Raw genomic sequence first — 12,082 nt, 5'->3', positions numbered from 1 at the left:
ACGCTAAACTTTTCAAAAGGATTCCTAAACACTTTTCCTAGTATAGGAAAAATATCAAAGTGCATTTTTTCATCAGTATTAAGTAGATAAAGTCGCATTCAGTTTGTATAAAAGCAATTTACTCACACGTACGCTAAACTTTTCAAAAGGATTCCAGGAAGCTTTTGTACAAAAGCTTCATGATGACAATGCCCATATAAGAATGGCAGCCAGCGATTCTCTCTGGAACACTTCTGCAACTCTGCATTCTCGAACAAACGCTTTTTTTCCTTTACCTGTAATGGAACGGCTCTCGGGCCGGACCGCAGCAGAGGCTTGGTGGGCATGGCTATACATGACATGAGGAATCTCCGCTTCCCGCGCTCCACCGCCCTCGTTGACAGGAAGGGGTCAGGGACCAGCAGAGCCTTGATGGGAGGGGGAGTTTTTCACATTTCCTGATCTTTTCTTAACTATTCTAAAAAGTAAACCCTTCGCAAAACTATTTCTACTTTTTTTTTGACACTTTGGACGTCAGCCAGACGTTGAGGTCTAACGTCATGTGGAGCCCATATTGCCATGTTAGCAAGTAGTTCAACACCAGAGTGGCTGGCGCTAACACACAGGTTGCTAACGGCAGCATGCTTGGTGCGGCCATGCACGAATGAGAGTTGTTCTCTTTTCCCAATGCGGCCATGCCTGGCATCTCCCTAGATAAAATGGCCGGACTTCTCCGTGTCAGTGGGACCGGCATGTTTGGTTAAACATGTTTTTTTTATTAAGGGTAAAATCCGGCTTACTATATCCACATGGTGGACCTATATAGCCAAAGGTTACAAAGAGTTGTTAGATTCTAGTCCTCAACAATGAGGAGCTCAAACATAAGAAAGAAACTCTAAGACAAAGAAAATAGCTAGAAGACTCAGCTTCATTCTTTTTCTTCGTCCATGCTTCGTCCTTGCGTTGTCTTTATGTGTTGCCAAGCTATCACATCTTCCGTCTGCTTAGAAACTTGATGCTAGACTTGGAATACTTGTCTTCTATCACTCGCACAACAGACTCCGTCTTAGGTAATGAAGGTCAGGCCGAAGGACTTCCAAGGCGACGCCTCCAAGAAGGACACGATGTCGAAGACACCATCGCCGCCCATCCGGCAAGCCGGATTAAGGTTTTCACCTGTAAGACTATTGACATTGCAAAGAGCCTCACAACAAACGCCTTAACGGAGGGAAACGATGCCCAATCGACGCCGTCGTTGCTGAACCCGACACCACTGGGGTAAAACTTTCGCCCGTAGCTCCTGCACAACCACATCATCACCCTAACAAGACACAAGACATCTGTGGCGTTGTTGTGACCAAACCTGCCGGGCTGCCCCGCATAGTAGAGCTAACACCACAGGAGGCACCAAAGACGCAGAGGCTGGGCGAGGAGCGCCGGCCTCCGACGAGGACCCGACCAACAGGTGGAACCACTGCAGGCCATCGCTCACGCGCGGCCACTGAGGACTGCCGCCTTCTCCGTAGGCCACGTCGCCCCATGCTGTCGCCGTAGGTCACACGCCCGCACGCGGCCTTCGCCGCCGTCGCTGCAGGCAAATCACCCTCTCCCACATCAGCCCAAATCTGGGCTAGAGCAGCCAGAATCTGGGGACTCCGCCGCCTCCGCTCTCTCCTAGCTACCGCACGGGCATCCAGCAGGCCAGCTTAGTGGTGAGGTGGTGGCGCATCCCTCCCCTGACACGGACGCCGGTAGGCAGTGGCAAATGGAGGGAACGTAGATCCAACGGTGGGAGGTAGATCCAGCAGGGGGAGGGGGGCGGGGGGGGGGGGGAGCACGCATCCGACCTCCAGTGATCGGGGATGAGCCACGCGTGTGGAGGCCAACATGGCGCCCCCCAACTTGCCAGCTCACCGCCTCGGGCTACCACCGCCACCCTCGCGGCCGCGGGCCACCGCCGCCAGCCGCAATTGGATCTAGGTTTTATTGCAGACGGCAGCCATGGAGATGTGAGAGCGGGGGAAAGGAGAACGGAAAAAAAGAAGTGGTTGTGGCCTTGCCGCCGCCGTCCTTGCGGCCGCTGGATTTCCTGTAGCCCGCTTAGGCGGTGGCAAGGCGGGGAAGCGGCCGGAGTGGTGGTTGGTGGCGGTGCTGGGTGGTGCTGCCCGAGCCGCTCGAGCTGAGCAACGCGGGCGTCTTTTCAGTTTCTTGAATTTACAGGGTCTTATTAGTTTTAGTTATTGCTTCATGAAGTGAAACATGTATGGGATGGTTCTCCTGGATAGGATGATTCTGAACGATATGATACAAGTTGGACGTTTGGTTGTCTGAATGGGATGGTACATGATTTTATTTGGTTGCTTGAATAGGATGATACAGGATGGTACAAGATCATGTTTATTTACCTGAATGAATTAGGGTATGGTAACCTCCCTACTATAGGTGGTAACTTTACCTCTAATATAATGAGAAAGCAAATAAAGCTTGTTAGATAAATAAATTGACATAAAAGAACGCATCCAGATATAAGCCCAACACTGAACAACGAGTACAGAGTCAATTCCAACACTAAGATAATATCACAGATAATAGTTCATACATATAAGACCATAGTGTTCCCTGGCTGGGTTGCGCCATAGGTCTTAATGGGCCGTAATGGAATTCAAGCTTTTGCAGCCCAAAGTTCAAGGACAGTTGTTCCTATAATATGGAGTGGGTTTCTGAAAACATTCAGAGACGAAAAACCATGTGAACTTTAAGAGTTCAGAACATAGAGGGTCAGGGTATTAAATAACCCATCCTTGATTTTATTTTCGGCATGATTCTTAAAATTCGGTATCTTCTAGCTCATGAGGATTTCTTCACGGGATGTGCCGCACAAGGCCAAGTTGTCTTGATTCGTAAAAGTGAATATGACATACGTTCTGTGCAGGCTTCCCTTGGGAACGCATTGCGCCTGGAGGCTAAATTTATGCCCAAGCTGCAGCTATGTGTAGGCATTGCACTGGATCAAGGATTTGAGGAATCCTCTTCCCAAAGGGATGATAGGTATGGTAAAGGTCCTTTTAGGAGCCTCAACTGGATTCTTCAAATCCACTTGAGTCTCGGGGGCTGCACCCAATAGGCGCATCTGGAGATGCACCCATTGAGAATATTGTAGGCCAGTAAAAACTCATCTTGAGACCCTTGGCTGGCTTCTATGAACCAAGTCAAGGCTCGGGGGCTGGTAGGCATATGTTCATCTCTGGAGAGATGAACATGATATTGCTTAAAGGCTCGTTTTTTAGACCCTTGGCAAGCTTATTCTAAACTTCCCAAGGCTCGGGGGCTAAGTGTACACGCTTTGGCTTCGGCGCGCGTGTGGGAAAGTCCTTAGAAAGGATATGATGAGACTTAAAATCAGGACCCTTGGCAATCTTATTCTAAACTTCCTAAGGCTCGGGGGCTAAGTGTATACAGTATGCGTGATAAAGAAGACAAGGGGAGGAGCTCTCCTCGATCTCTCAGCAACCGCGAGTCAAGCATGAACCACTCGGTTGAAAGTTGAGAACCACTCGGACTTGATGGAAACCACTTGGCAATGAAGAAAATCACTTGGATAAAGGATCAGTTGAGGTTGCTGTTCAGCCAAGAAGCGCTCAGGGGTTGCTGTGGGGGATATAACCCCTGGGTACCACTCGGATGGGCCTAGCCGCCCTCCAAAGGGGGTACCGCGGCCCATGCGAGGGGGACTTGGGATAGGCGTACGGATCAAGATGAAGAATCAACATCAAGAGATATAGTTATAGATAGCCATGTTTAAACTTGTACCGAAAGGTAGTAGATTTCCTTGTAACCAACTAGGATTAGATCGAATCAGATCTGTAACCCTGCCCCCGGACTATATAAGGGTAGCAGGGACCCCCCTCAAAAACTCAAGCCATATTCGATACGCTACACGCTGAGAATATAACCCCAAGTATAGGATGTAGGGTATTACATCAATCTACTAGTCCGAACCTGGTAACTGGTAAAGTCCCCTATGTTCTTGTGTTCATCCATCTAGCTCTAGGTGCGGCGATCCTCTCCACACAATCTACCACCTTGGTCTACCTCGTGGTGGACTACCGGACTATTCACCCGACAGGATGTGTCTTTGTTATGTGATGCAAATTTGGTGTGCCCATCTAATTATTAACCAGATAATGAAATACTAACAATTATACCCGTGCGTTGCAGCAGAAGAATTCGTTCTGATGTAAAATAGATATTGATCTAAAATTCATGTGATTAGCATAAATGAAAAAAATATATATATTACATGCCTTGCTATATAGCATGAGGGGATAAAAGGAAGGACCACGACGATCGGCCTAGTCCTTTCCCTCACCGATTCGACATCCCATTTGGACTACGGCCTCTCTAGGGTATAAAATTCCTCATTCTCCATCGACACCAAAGGAAGACATTCATAGTAGAAGCCGAAGGACTTGAAGGACAACCATCTACAGAGAGCTGAGGGTCGTGCAGTTGTCCGGAGGCTAGCTTAGGCTAGGCTCTGGCTAGCGTGATCACCCTACGAGAAAGATCCATGCCGGAGTATTGGAGCTAGGATTCACAAGTCATGGGTATGGCCTTGGTGGAGATCTTGTGATAAGCAATCATTCATGGTGAAGTAATAGATGAGTTCCGATTCAAAAGTGATCCATATACCTCCTTTTATGATTTCTACTGTTGTGAGTTTGTTTATTCCAATCTATTAATATAGTAGATTGCATATGGTGTTCTTGTAGTCATGGTGACTAGAATTGCATGCATGATCTACCATAACAGTTAGACGTGTGCTTGATGTTCATGCCCTTAGACTGCTTGCACTGATAGTTAGGATCATGACAGGATCTAATACAGTGTAAGGTGGGGATTTTCAGGAGTTAGACCGGAGGTGGTGGTTTAAAGACATGCTCTGGATGAGAACGAACCATGTGTTTGCTTGTCATCTAGCTGGAACTACAACATATGCATAGTCTAGGCTTTGCTCTAGATGAGTTACCTCTTGTTCATATCTGCCGATGCTTCATGTCTATTCACAATCATCTTGCAACCTGAATCATGTTTTCCAATGTTTAGTTAGTTTCGGGCTTGTCACCTTATTTCTGTGGATTGATAAACTTTGGGGGAATACTCTATGGGAATAGCTACAAGTGATCCATGCGCTTGTGGTTCAAACTAGCGCGCTAACTACTGCCAATAGACCCGGTCCGACAAACAGGAGTGGGTTACTGTAGTTTTCAGCCTGCCCCTGGAGACGCATTTGTAGGGGTGGGCCACTGGGCGAGTTGCCCTGCAAATGCTCTTTTCAGGATTGGGTGACGCCTTTACCCGCCCCTAGAAATGAACCCCATTTCCAAGGGTAGCTTGCCCTATGGCCCACCCCTGCCCCGTGGGCCACCTCTGCAAATGCATCTCCAGGGGTGGGCCACATGGGGTGAGCCGTCTCTACAAATGGCTGACAAAATGTCCAGCCACTCTTCTTCTTCCTCCCAACAGTACAATTATTGGTCAGGGAAGGTGCTGCCCGAAAATCCAAAAAAAGGCAAAGGTGGGGGAAAGTTTTCAACTTAATTTTCTTGGAGTTGGAGATTGTAGGAGGTAAGTTGATGCTAATTCTATGTCTTTTTTTAGTTTCAAGATTTCCCTAACTTACCTCTAGGTAGATCTAAATCTCCAAGGTGTGGTTTAGCCATTTGGAGCTCAATTTACCAACTTTTTGGATAAAGTTAGGTTATTTAAGTAGGAGAATAAGATTATCTAATCATTTGGACTCAACTTTGATGTTTTAGCCTCATTCATGAACGGTGAATTTCCTATGGATGAGAGAAAGATAGAGAAGAAGATTTGTTTTTTCATACTTACACATGCATGATAGTTTTTTTAAAGATCTAGTGGGACAAAACAAGTCAGGTTTTGATTTTTTTAATTATGACATGTTACATTAAGTTTTTTCAATATCTACATTTACATGTGTACTTATATATACTATTTGTTTAAAAATAATGATGGTTTTAATCCATTTAAATTATTTGTTGTTGTTCAGAGATGGATAAGATATGGATGTACAAAGCATGAAAGATGGATGCCTATTTCCGTGAAGAACTTAATAAATTAATTAAAGTTGCGGAAAGCTATGCAATGATTGTGAAACAAAGAAGATACGTTTTCCATGTAAAATCTGCAAGAAATCAAAGTATTCAGTGAGACAACTACAATCAGATCGCATGTGATGATAGAAGCTTTTGTTGAAAACTACATGATCTGAACATATCATGGCGAGAAAGCACCCCCTCCGATGGACATTCATACAAATCCGCTCGACAAAATCATAGAAGACGTTGAGTTTGATAGAATATTTAATGCTTATGATGATTTTGACGAGGGTGGCAGCGATGATGATGGTGGTGGCTGCGATGGTGATGGTGTTGACAAGGGTGGGGACGGTGGTGATGAATTTGATGACGGTGATTTTCTGAGCTAGTTGTTGCGTCACACAAAAGTCTATTGGTTGGTAGAGCAAAGGGGTTAGCAAACTTTAAGACGGTAAAGAAATCAGTGGAAGAAAATGTGTACGGGCGTTCAAAGGGATGTCCAAAATACTGGACTGTGTTTCGTTTCATACTTGAGTTGTTGATTCTAATGGCTAAGCATAGTTGGTGCGACAGTAGTTTTAATGATCTGTTGCGTATCTTGGGTTGGTTGTTTCCAAAGACAAATAGAGTGCCCGTCAACATATATCAAGCAAAGAAGCTTGTTAGTCCGTTCAGATGGGTTTGGAAAGGATTCATGCATGTCCAAACTATTGTATTTTGTACCACGGGGTACTTTGGCTTGGACATGGAAAAATACCATGTATTTTCTCCAAGTCAGTGAAAAATAATTCCGGTTATTGTGGTGGAGACAAGCAAGGGCTATATGGGAATAAAAGGAAGAGGAAGGGTGCAAGGAATAGTGTTACCTCTGTTGAGCCATCAGACACTACGACTTTAGGCATTTCTGAGAAGTATAGTAGAATTCTGCCTTGGTTATGAGGTACCTCCCGATTGTCGATCACCTAAGGCATTTCTTCTCAAACCCAAAGAATGCCGAACTAATGCGGGTGATGGCGTGACTCGTTCCTAGAAATGGCTTTACAGGGGCAGACATGTTACCCATGCAAACAGGTATTTGTAGCTGCCGCAACGTATCCGTACGTCTTTGCAAATGCCGTTACTGCCGGCTCTACAAGCCGTTTTTAGTAGTGATCTTATTTGTGACTTGGAGTCGAGATAATGATGCCGCCTAGTAATTAACTGACGGTCATTTTTTATTTTATAGAAACATTTTTTTCTATCACAGAGGCGCCGCATGTTATTTATGGGCACATGTTATAACATTTTTTTCTATCACAAAGGCACCGCATGTTATTTATGGGCACATGTTATTCGATCATCAAGTGTCATTTGATTTACTTACAGGCAACACAGACAATTGAGTTGTCTAAATGACATGGAACTTATTACAAGCAGCTGTCATCTATAGTTCTATACCATAGCAAAAGGCCCCCTCCCTCCGCTGCTGAACATCATCAAGGGATGATACGCGCGGGACTTCGGGAGTAAATTGGGTACTAGTAAAAATCGGATGCTGGAGAGGAACACAAACACCGCGGTGCGTGTAGTAGAATGCCATAATTATAGCAAATAATTTCTGAACAAAATGCGATCGCGAGAGCATCGTTGTGATGGAAGAAAGTGAGCGCCACAATATATGGATCACTCGATTGTTAAAAAGCTCACGTGTCGGCTGGTTTGGTTGGAGGTAATTGGTGGAAGGGAAAAGGAAGTTTAGAGGAAAGACATTAAAATTATATTGTTTATTTGGTGGGCAGGTGAGTTTTAATGGGACGGGGAATGTGAGTTTAGAGAGGCAACTCCCACCAATCACCCCAGGGGAAGGGTGGGAATTGGGTGGGAATTTATTTTAAGTGGAAGATGAATACATCTACACCGTTTATTATGACTTAAGATATAATTTCCCACATCTAAACTCTCACACCAAACAAAGAATATCTAGTCTCGCTTAAACCCCCACCCCTTAATTACCTCCGAAAGACAAACAAGGGAATGGGACTAAAAATTATATTCCCAAGTGAATTCCCTCCACCAACTTCCGCCACTAATTACTATGCCCCTTCACATTAGTTACCAAACGCACCTTGTTACCCATATTTCTACTGTGCATCAAGACATTTTTGGGAAAAAAATATTGCTCACACGAGTTCCACACGGACATGGACACATTATCTTACCGGAGCCAATAAAGCACAAATGCGACAGTATATATTCTGCTAGCTGGAAGGTGTCTCTGTAGTTGGCAGCTATAGTACATCAGCAGCACACCAGTTTTGTGCAAGATGCAGCCCAAGAGAGAAATCTGACAATGGACCTCATTTCCACAACCCCTAATCTCTCAATCTTCGTCGTCACCCTACTGTGCCTCTTCATCGCAACCGCCTTCCTCCTGGCCATGCCGTTCATGTCATTGGCTCGAGAGACAGGTCCCGGCGGGGAGGGTGCCCGGCGGCGGCATGGCCTTTCCATCCATGTGACCGACGACTGCGTCCTGGTCCACCAGAGCGCGGCGTTCCTCGAGCACCCGCTCCGGGCACGGCTGGTGCCACCGGGTGTAGTCGTTGGCACGGCGTAGCTGCCCAAGTGAAGTGAGAGCCGTCGCCGATGGCTCAGTGCAGCAGCGTCAGTAAACCTTTGTGATGAATATTTAAACATATGCAGTATTATTTTCCCGGTGGTTCGTTGCTCGTTAAATAAGAGAAAAGAGAACCATCTCGTTGCTGCATTGGGGATTTGCAATTGCCTAGTTCATGTCAATTACATTTCGTTATGACCCTGATGCATTGTCAGAAGAAGAGTGGCAAGTGCCCAAGCTGAAGAGCAGGAAACAGAAACACTCTGAAGTCTGAAAAGAACAAGTGGTGGTGCGGTTGAATGAATTGTTGGCGACAGCAAATGGAACTGGGTAATGGGCCGTGTGCTCAGTATGTTGAGCCCAATGGGCTACTGAGTTGCGTGGTGTGACCGTGTGAGCCGCTGAACATCCTCGTCTTCCTCCCTGAACCTTCCCCTGTTCTTGCTCCTATATATCTGAATCCCTTCCGTTCCCAACCAAATTGCCTCCGAGAACAGTAACACATTTGCCTTTGAAATCGGTATTAATTCATTTGGATAAGTTTTGGTTCTACTCTGAAAGGCCTGTCAAGGCACAGAGCAGCAAAGGGATGCCGGTGACAGCAGACTGCCCACATGTTGGGCAACAATCAGAAACTGCGCATTGCGACAGTTTGAGAGAATTTAGAGAACTCGTAAGAAGAATGGCTGGAGCCAAGCATACCCTACACTGCGCATTGCGACAGGACCGAACATAAGAGTTGTAATTGGTCCACACACCATATAATCATTTCTTAAGACACTGTGTGACAAGAGCTGGAATTTGCAATGCAACCTATTTCGAAGGGATAGTATATCAAATAATTTTCACACGTGGTTCCATATGGCAAACTGAGATTTTCAAAATACTGGGAAAAGATGAGGAGTTCATTGAACTTACAAAAGCTGGACCACCTGCAGAAAACGGCTACGATAGCAGGGGTTCTCTAAAACATAACTTTGTCAGCTCACTGACAGTGGAAGAAAAGGATCATTGCAGAAGTTGAATGAAAGAAAGAATCGATTGCAAGTAATTCACAGTGAATATCTACTTGCAGAGCAATAATGCTGCTGTATGTTCAATGACACATAACCATGGAAACTAAAAACTCAAATAAAAGGTACTTTAACTCAAGGGAGAGCAATCTGGAAGAACCTTTTCTGGTTCACAAGTCAATTCAGATTGCTCAATTCAATTCAATGAGCAAGTTGCTTCTTGCGGTGAACAGAACTGCTTAAGGTTACAGAGACCCTTGCCACCATCCTATTTGTCTTTGTTTTCCTCGGCTTCCTGCTCGTATCGGCGTTTGAACTTTGCAATCTGGCCAAGGCTTTGAGCCATTTGACGCTTGGCCCTCATGTGGTATACTTTGCCGGTATGGTTCACCTTTGTCATCATGATATTGATCAGCCTACCACTTTGCGTCACATATGAAATCCATTGCATTTGAGGATGTAGTCCCTTCCTCATCCTTTCAGCCTAATCATAAGGTATCAGGTGAGCAATAGGCAATAAAAATATAATATTTCTTTATGCTGAACAATTATCAGCTTTGATCACTACAAATAAAAGAGATGTAACTAAAAAATTTGTATTTGTCTACTATCATGGACTGGTGGGTGGACAGACCATAGCAATAATCGTGGCATGAGGGGAAGTAGTGGCTACCCAGTAATAAGCAATCACATAGTTCCGTTGTGCAACGGGTAAAGGAGTACAAACAGATTTGAAATATCTGACTCTTCGTAGTCTTAAAAAAATGAACATAATCATCAAAGCAGTTACTATAACTGATTAGTCAGTCATTAAGGAAAACAACTGTAAGCATGGACCAGACTCTACTCTATTTTTAACATTTTACATGCCAATATTCGAACTTCTTAGCTAGCAATACTAATCAAATTGCTACAACTAATAATCAGAGCAGTCATTGCTCATCAGTTTATTCACTTGCAAGAGAAATCTCGATGAATTCCTGCATAGGACTCACTAATTCAGAATACCGCATGATGTAACACAATTGTTTCCCTCTAAAATGCCATTCAAAATATCTTAAATCTTGTAGCATAATATACAAAATGCATGAGTTGATTTGAACAATAAAAAAAAGTGATCCTGATCAGTCCCCTGCTACACATGGAACTCTATGTAGAACCCTGCAATATTCTAAATGCATTAGCAAAGTTAGGTAACTCTTTCTACGAAAGCAAATATGGTAGCAATCACACAGCTTATTGAATTGGAAGTTATGCTAAATATATCAGACACTAGTCAGGAAGCAATGGATTGCTGTTCAGAAGTTGGCAATAGATTGTTGCTATAGCAGAGAAAAGATTCTGAACTCAATGAAGCTACAAGATAACATTCATATTTGTTTGGCAGGGAAAAATCTAAAGCCAAACAGATAGCTACAATCATATCACAGGATAGTTAATTAGGAATTACAAAGTTCATAGATTTGGTTTCTACCATTCAGTAACCACTAACAAATCTCATGTTGCAAAACACGGCTATAGAGGAAAACTACGACATAGAAGTTAACCGCAGGGCTCAGTTATCTGATACCAGATTCAAAGAAAAGTTACCGCAGTATGATGAACTTAACGAATTGGATTCGCTACCCTACCTTGAAATTTTGGTAACTTAGCACTAGACTAGAAAGATACAACCAATCAGCCACCAAAATGATTGAGAGAACTGGACTATCTAACTCCCAAGGGGTCTTCGGAGCACTCATTACACCCCAACCGACAAAGAACACAGGCATAGAAACGAAGAATCCTCTAGTCCCATACCTCCGACCAAACTCGTAACAAGTACGAAGGTCATCAACAAGGTAGAGAATGGATCTCCCACATCTAATTTGAAGCAATCAGTGCGCCAGGGCGCAAGCGCCACCGTTCTCTGCACAAATCAAATCGCGCCAAGATTTGGGTCACTTACCGGCAGGGAGGAGCAGATTCGAGTCCGGACAGGAAGGTATCCACGCCACGCCGACCCGGCGCGCGGAGGAGAGGAGGCGAGCGACGCCCCCCTACGGGAAGGCGTCGACGGGTGGAGGAGGCCTGGTTGCCCGACGCTGGCGGTGAGAGCACAAGGAGTTGTGGCGGCGGCAGAACAGAGGAAACCCCCAAGGCTCCCTCAGTTACTCAGTTTCGAGTTCTACCCCTAGGTTCGCGGAAGAATAACACTGTCCCTCAGGGGTATTTTGGTGAACTGACTAAAACCACGGTTATAGCTGCTGAAAGCGTGAAACCTGAAAGCAACCGGCAGCCATCCGCTTCTGCTCGGTGACCGGCTCGAGTGGATTGCCACTGAACCAGATGATGCACAGTTCCAGAAACTTGAAATTTAAACCAATCAAGCA

At 45.0% G+C, this 12,082-nt stretch overlaps 1 protein-coding gene across 1 annotated transcript; it reads right to left on the bottom strand.

Moving 5' to 3' along the window:
• Positions 1 to 9,717: 9,717 nt before the first annotated feature.
• LOC140223667 (uncharacterized) lies at positions 9,718 to 11,874 on the bottom strand. The gene is made up of 2 exons (XM_072295738.1): positions 11,659 to 11,874; positions 9,718 to 10,194 (listed from the first exon to the last, which is right to left on the bottom strand). The coding sequence occupies exon 2, from the start codon at positions 10,183 to 10,185 to the stop codon at positions 9,979 to 9,981; it is 207 nt and encodes a 68-aa protein (XP_072151839.1). The 5' UTR covers positions 10,186 to 10,194; positions 11,659 to 11,874; the 3' UTR covers positions 9,718 to 9,978.
• Between the last annotated feature and the right edge of the window lie 208 nt (positions 11,875 to 12,082).

Source organism: Setaria viridis, chromosome 8, assembly GCF_005286985.2.
Source record: "Setaria viridis chromosome 8, Setaria_viridis_v4.0, whole genome shotgun sequence".
NCBI classification, from domain to species: Eukaryota; Viridiplantae; Streptophyta; class Magnoliopsida; order Poales; family Poaceae; genus Setaria; species Setaria viridis.
Note: the sequence above shows the minus strand (reverse complement) of the source record. Positions and strands in the feature narration are given on the sequence as shown.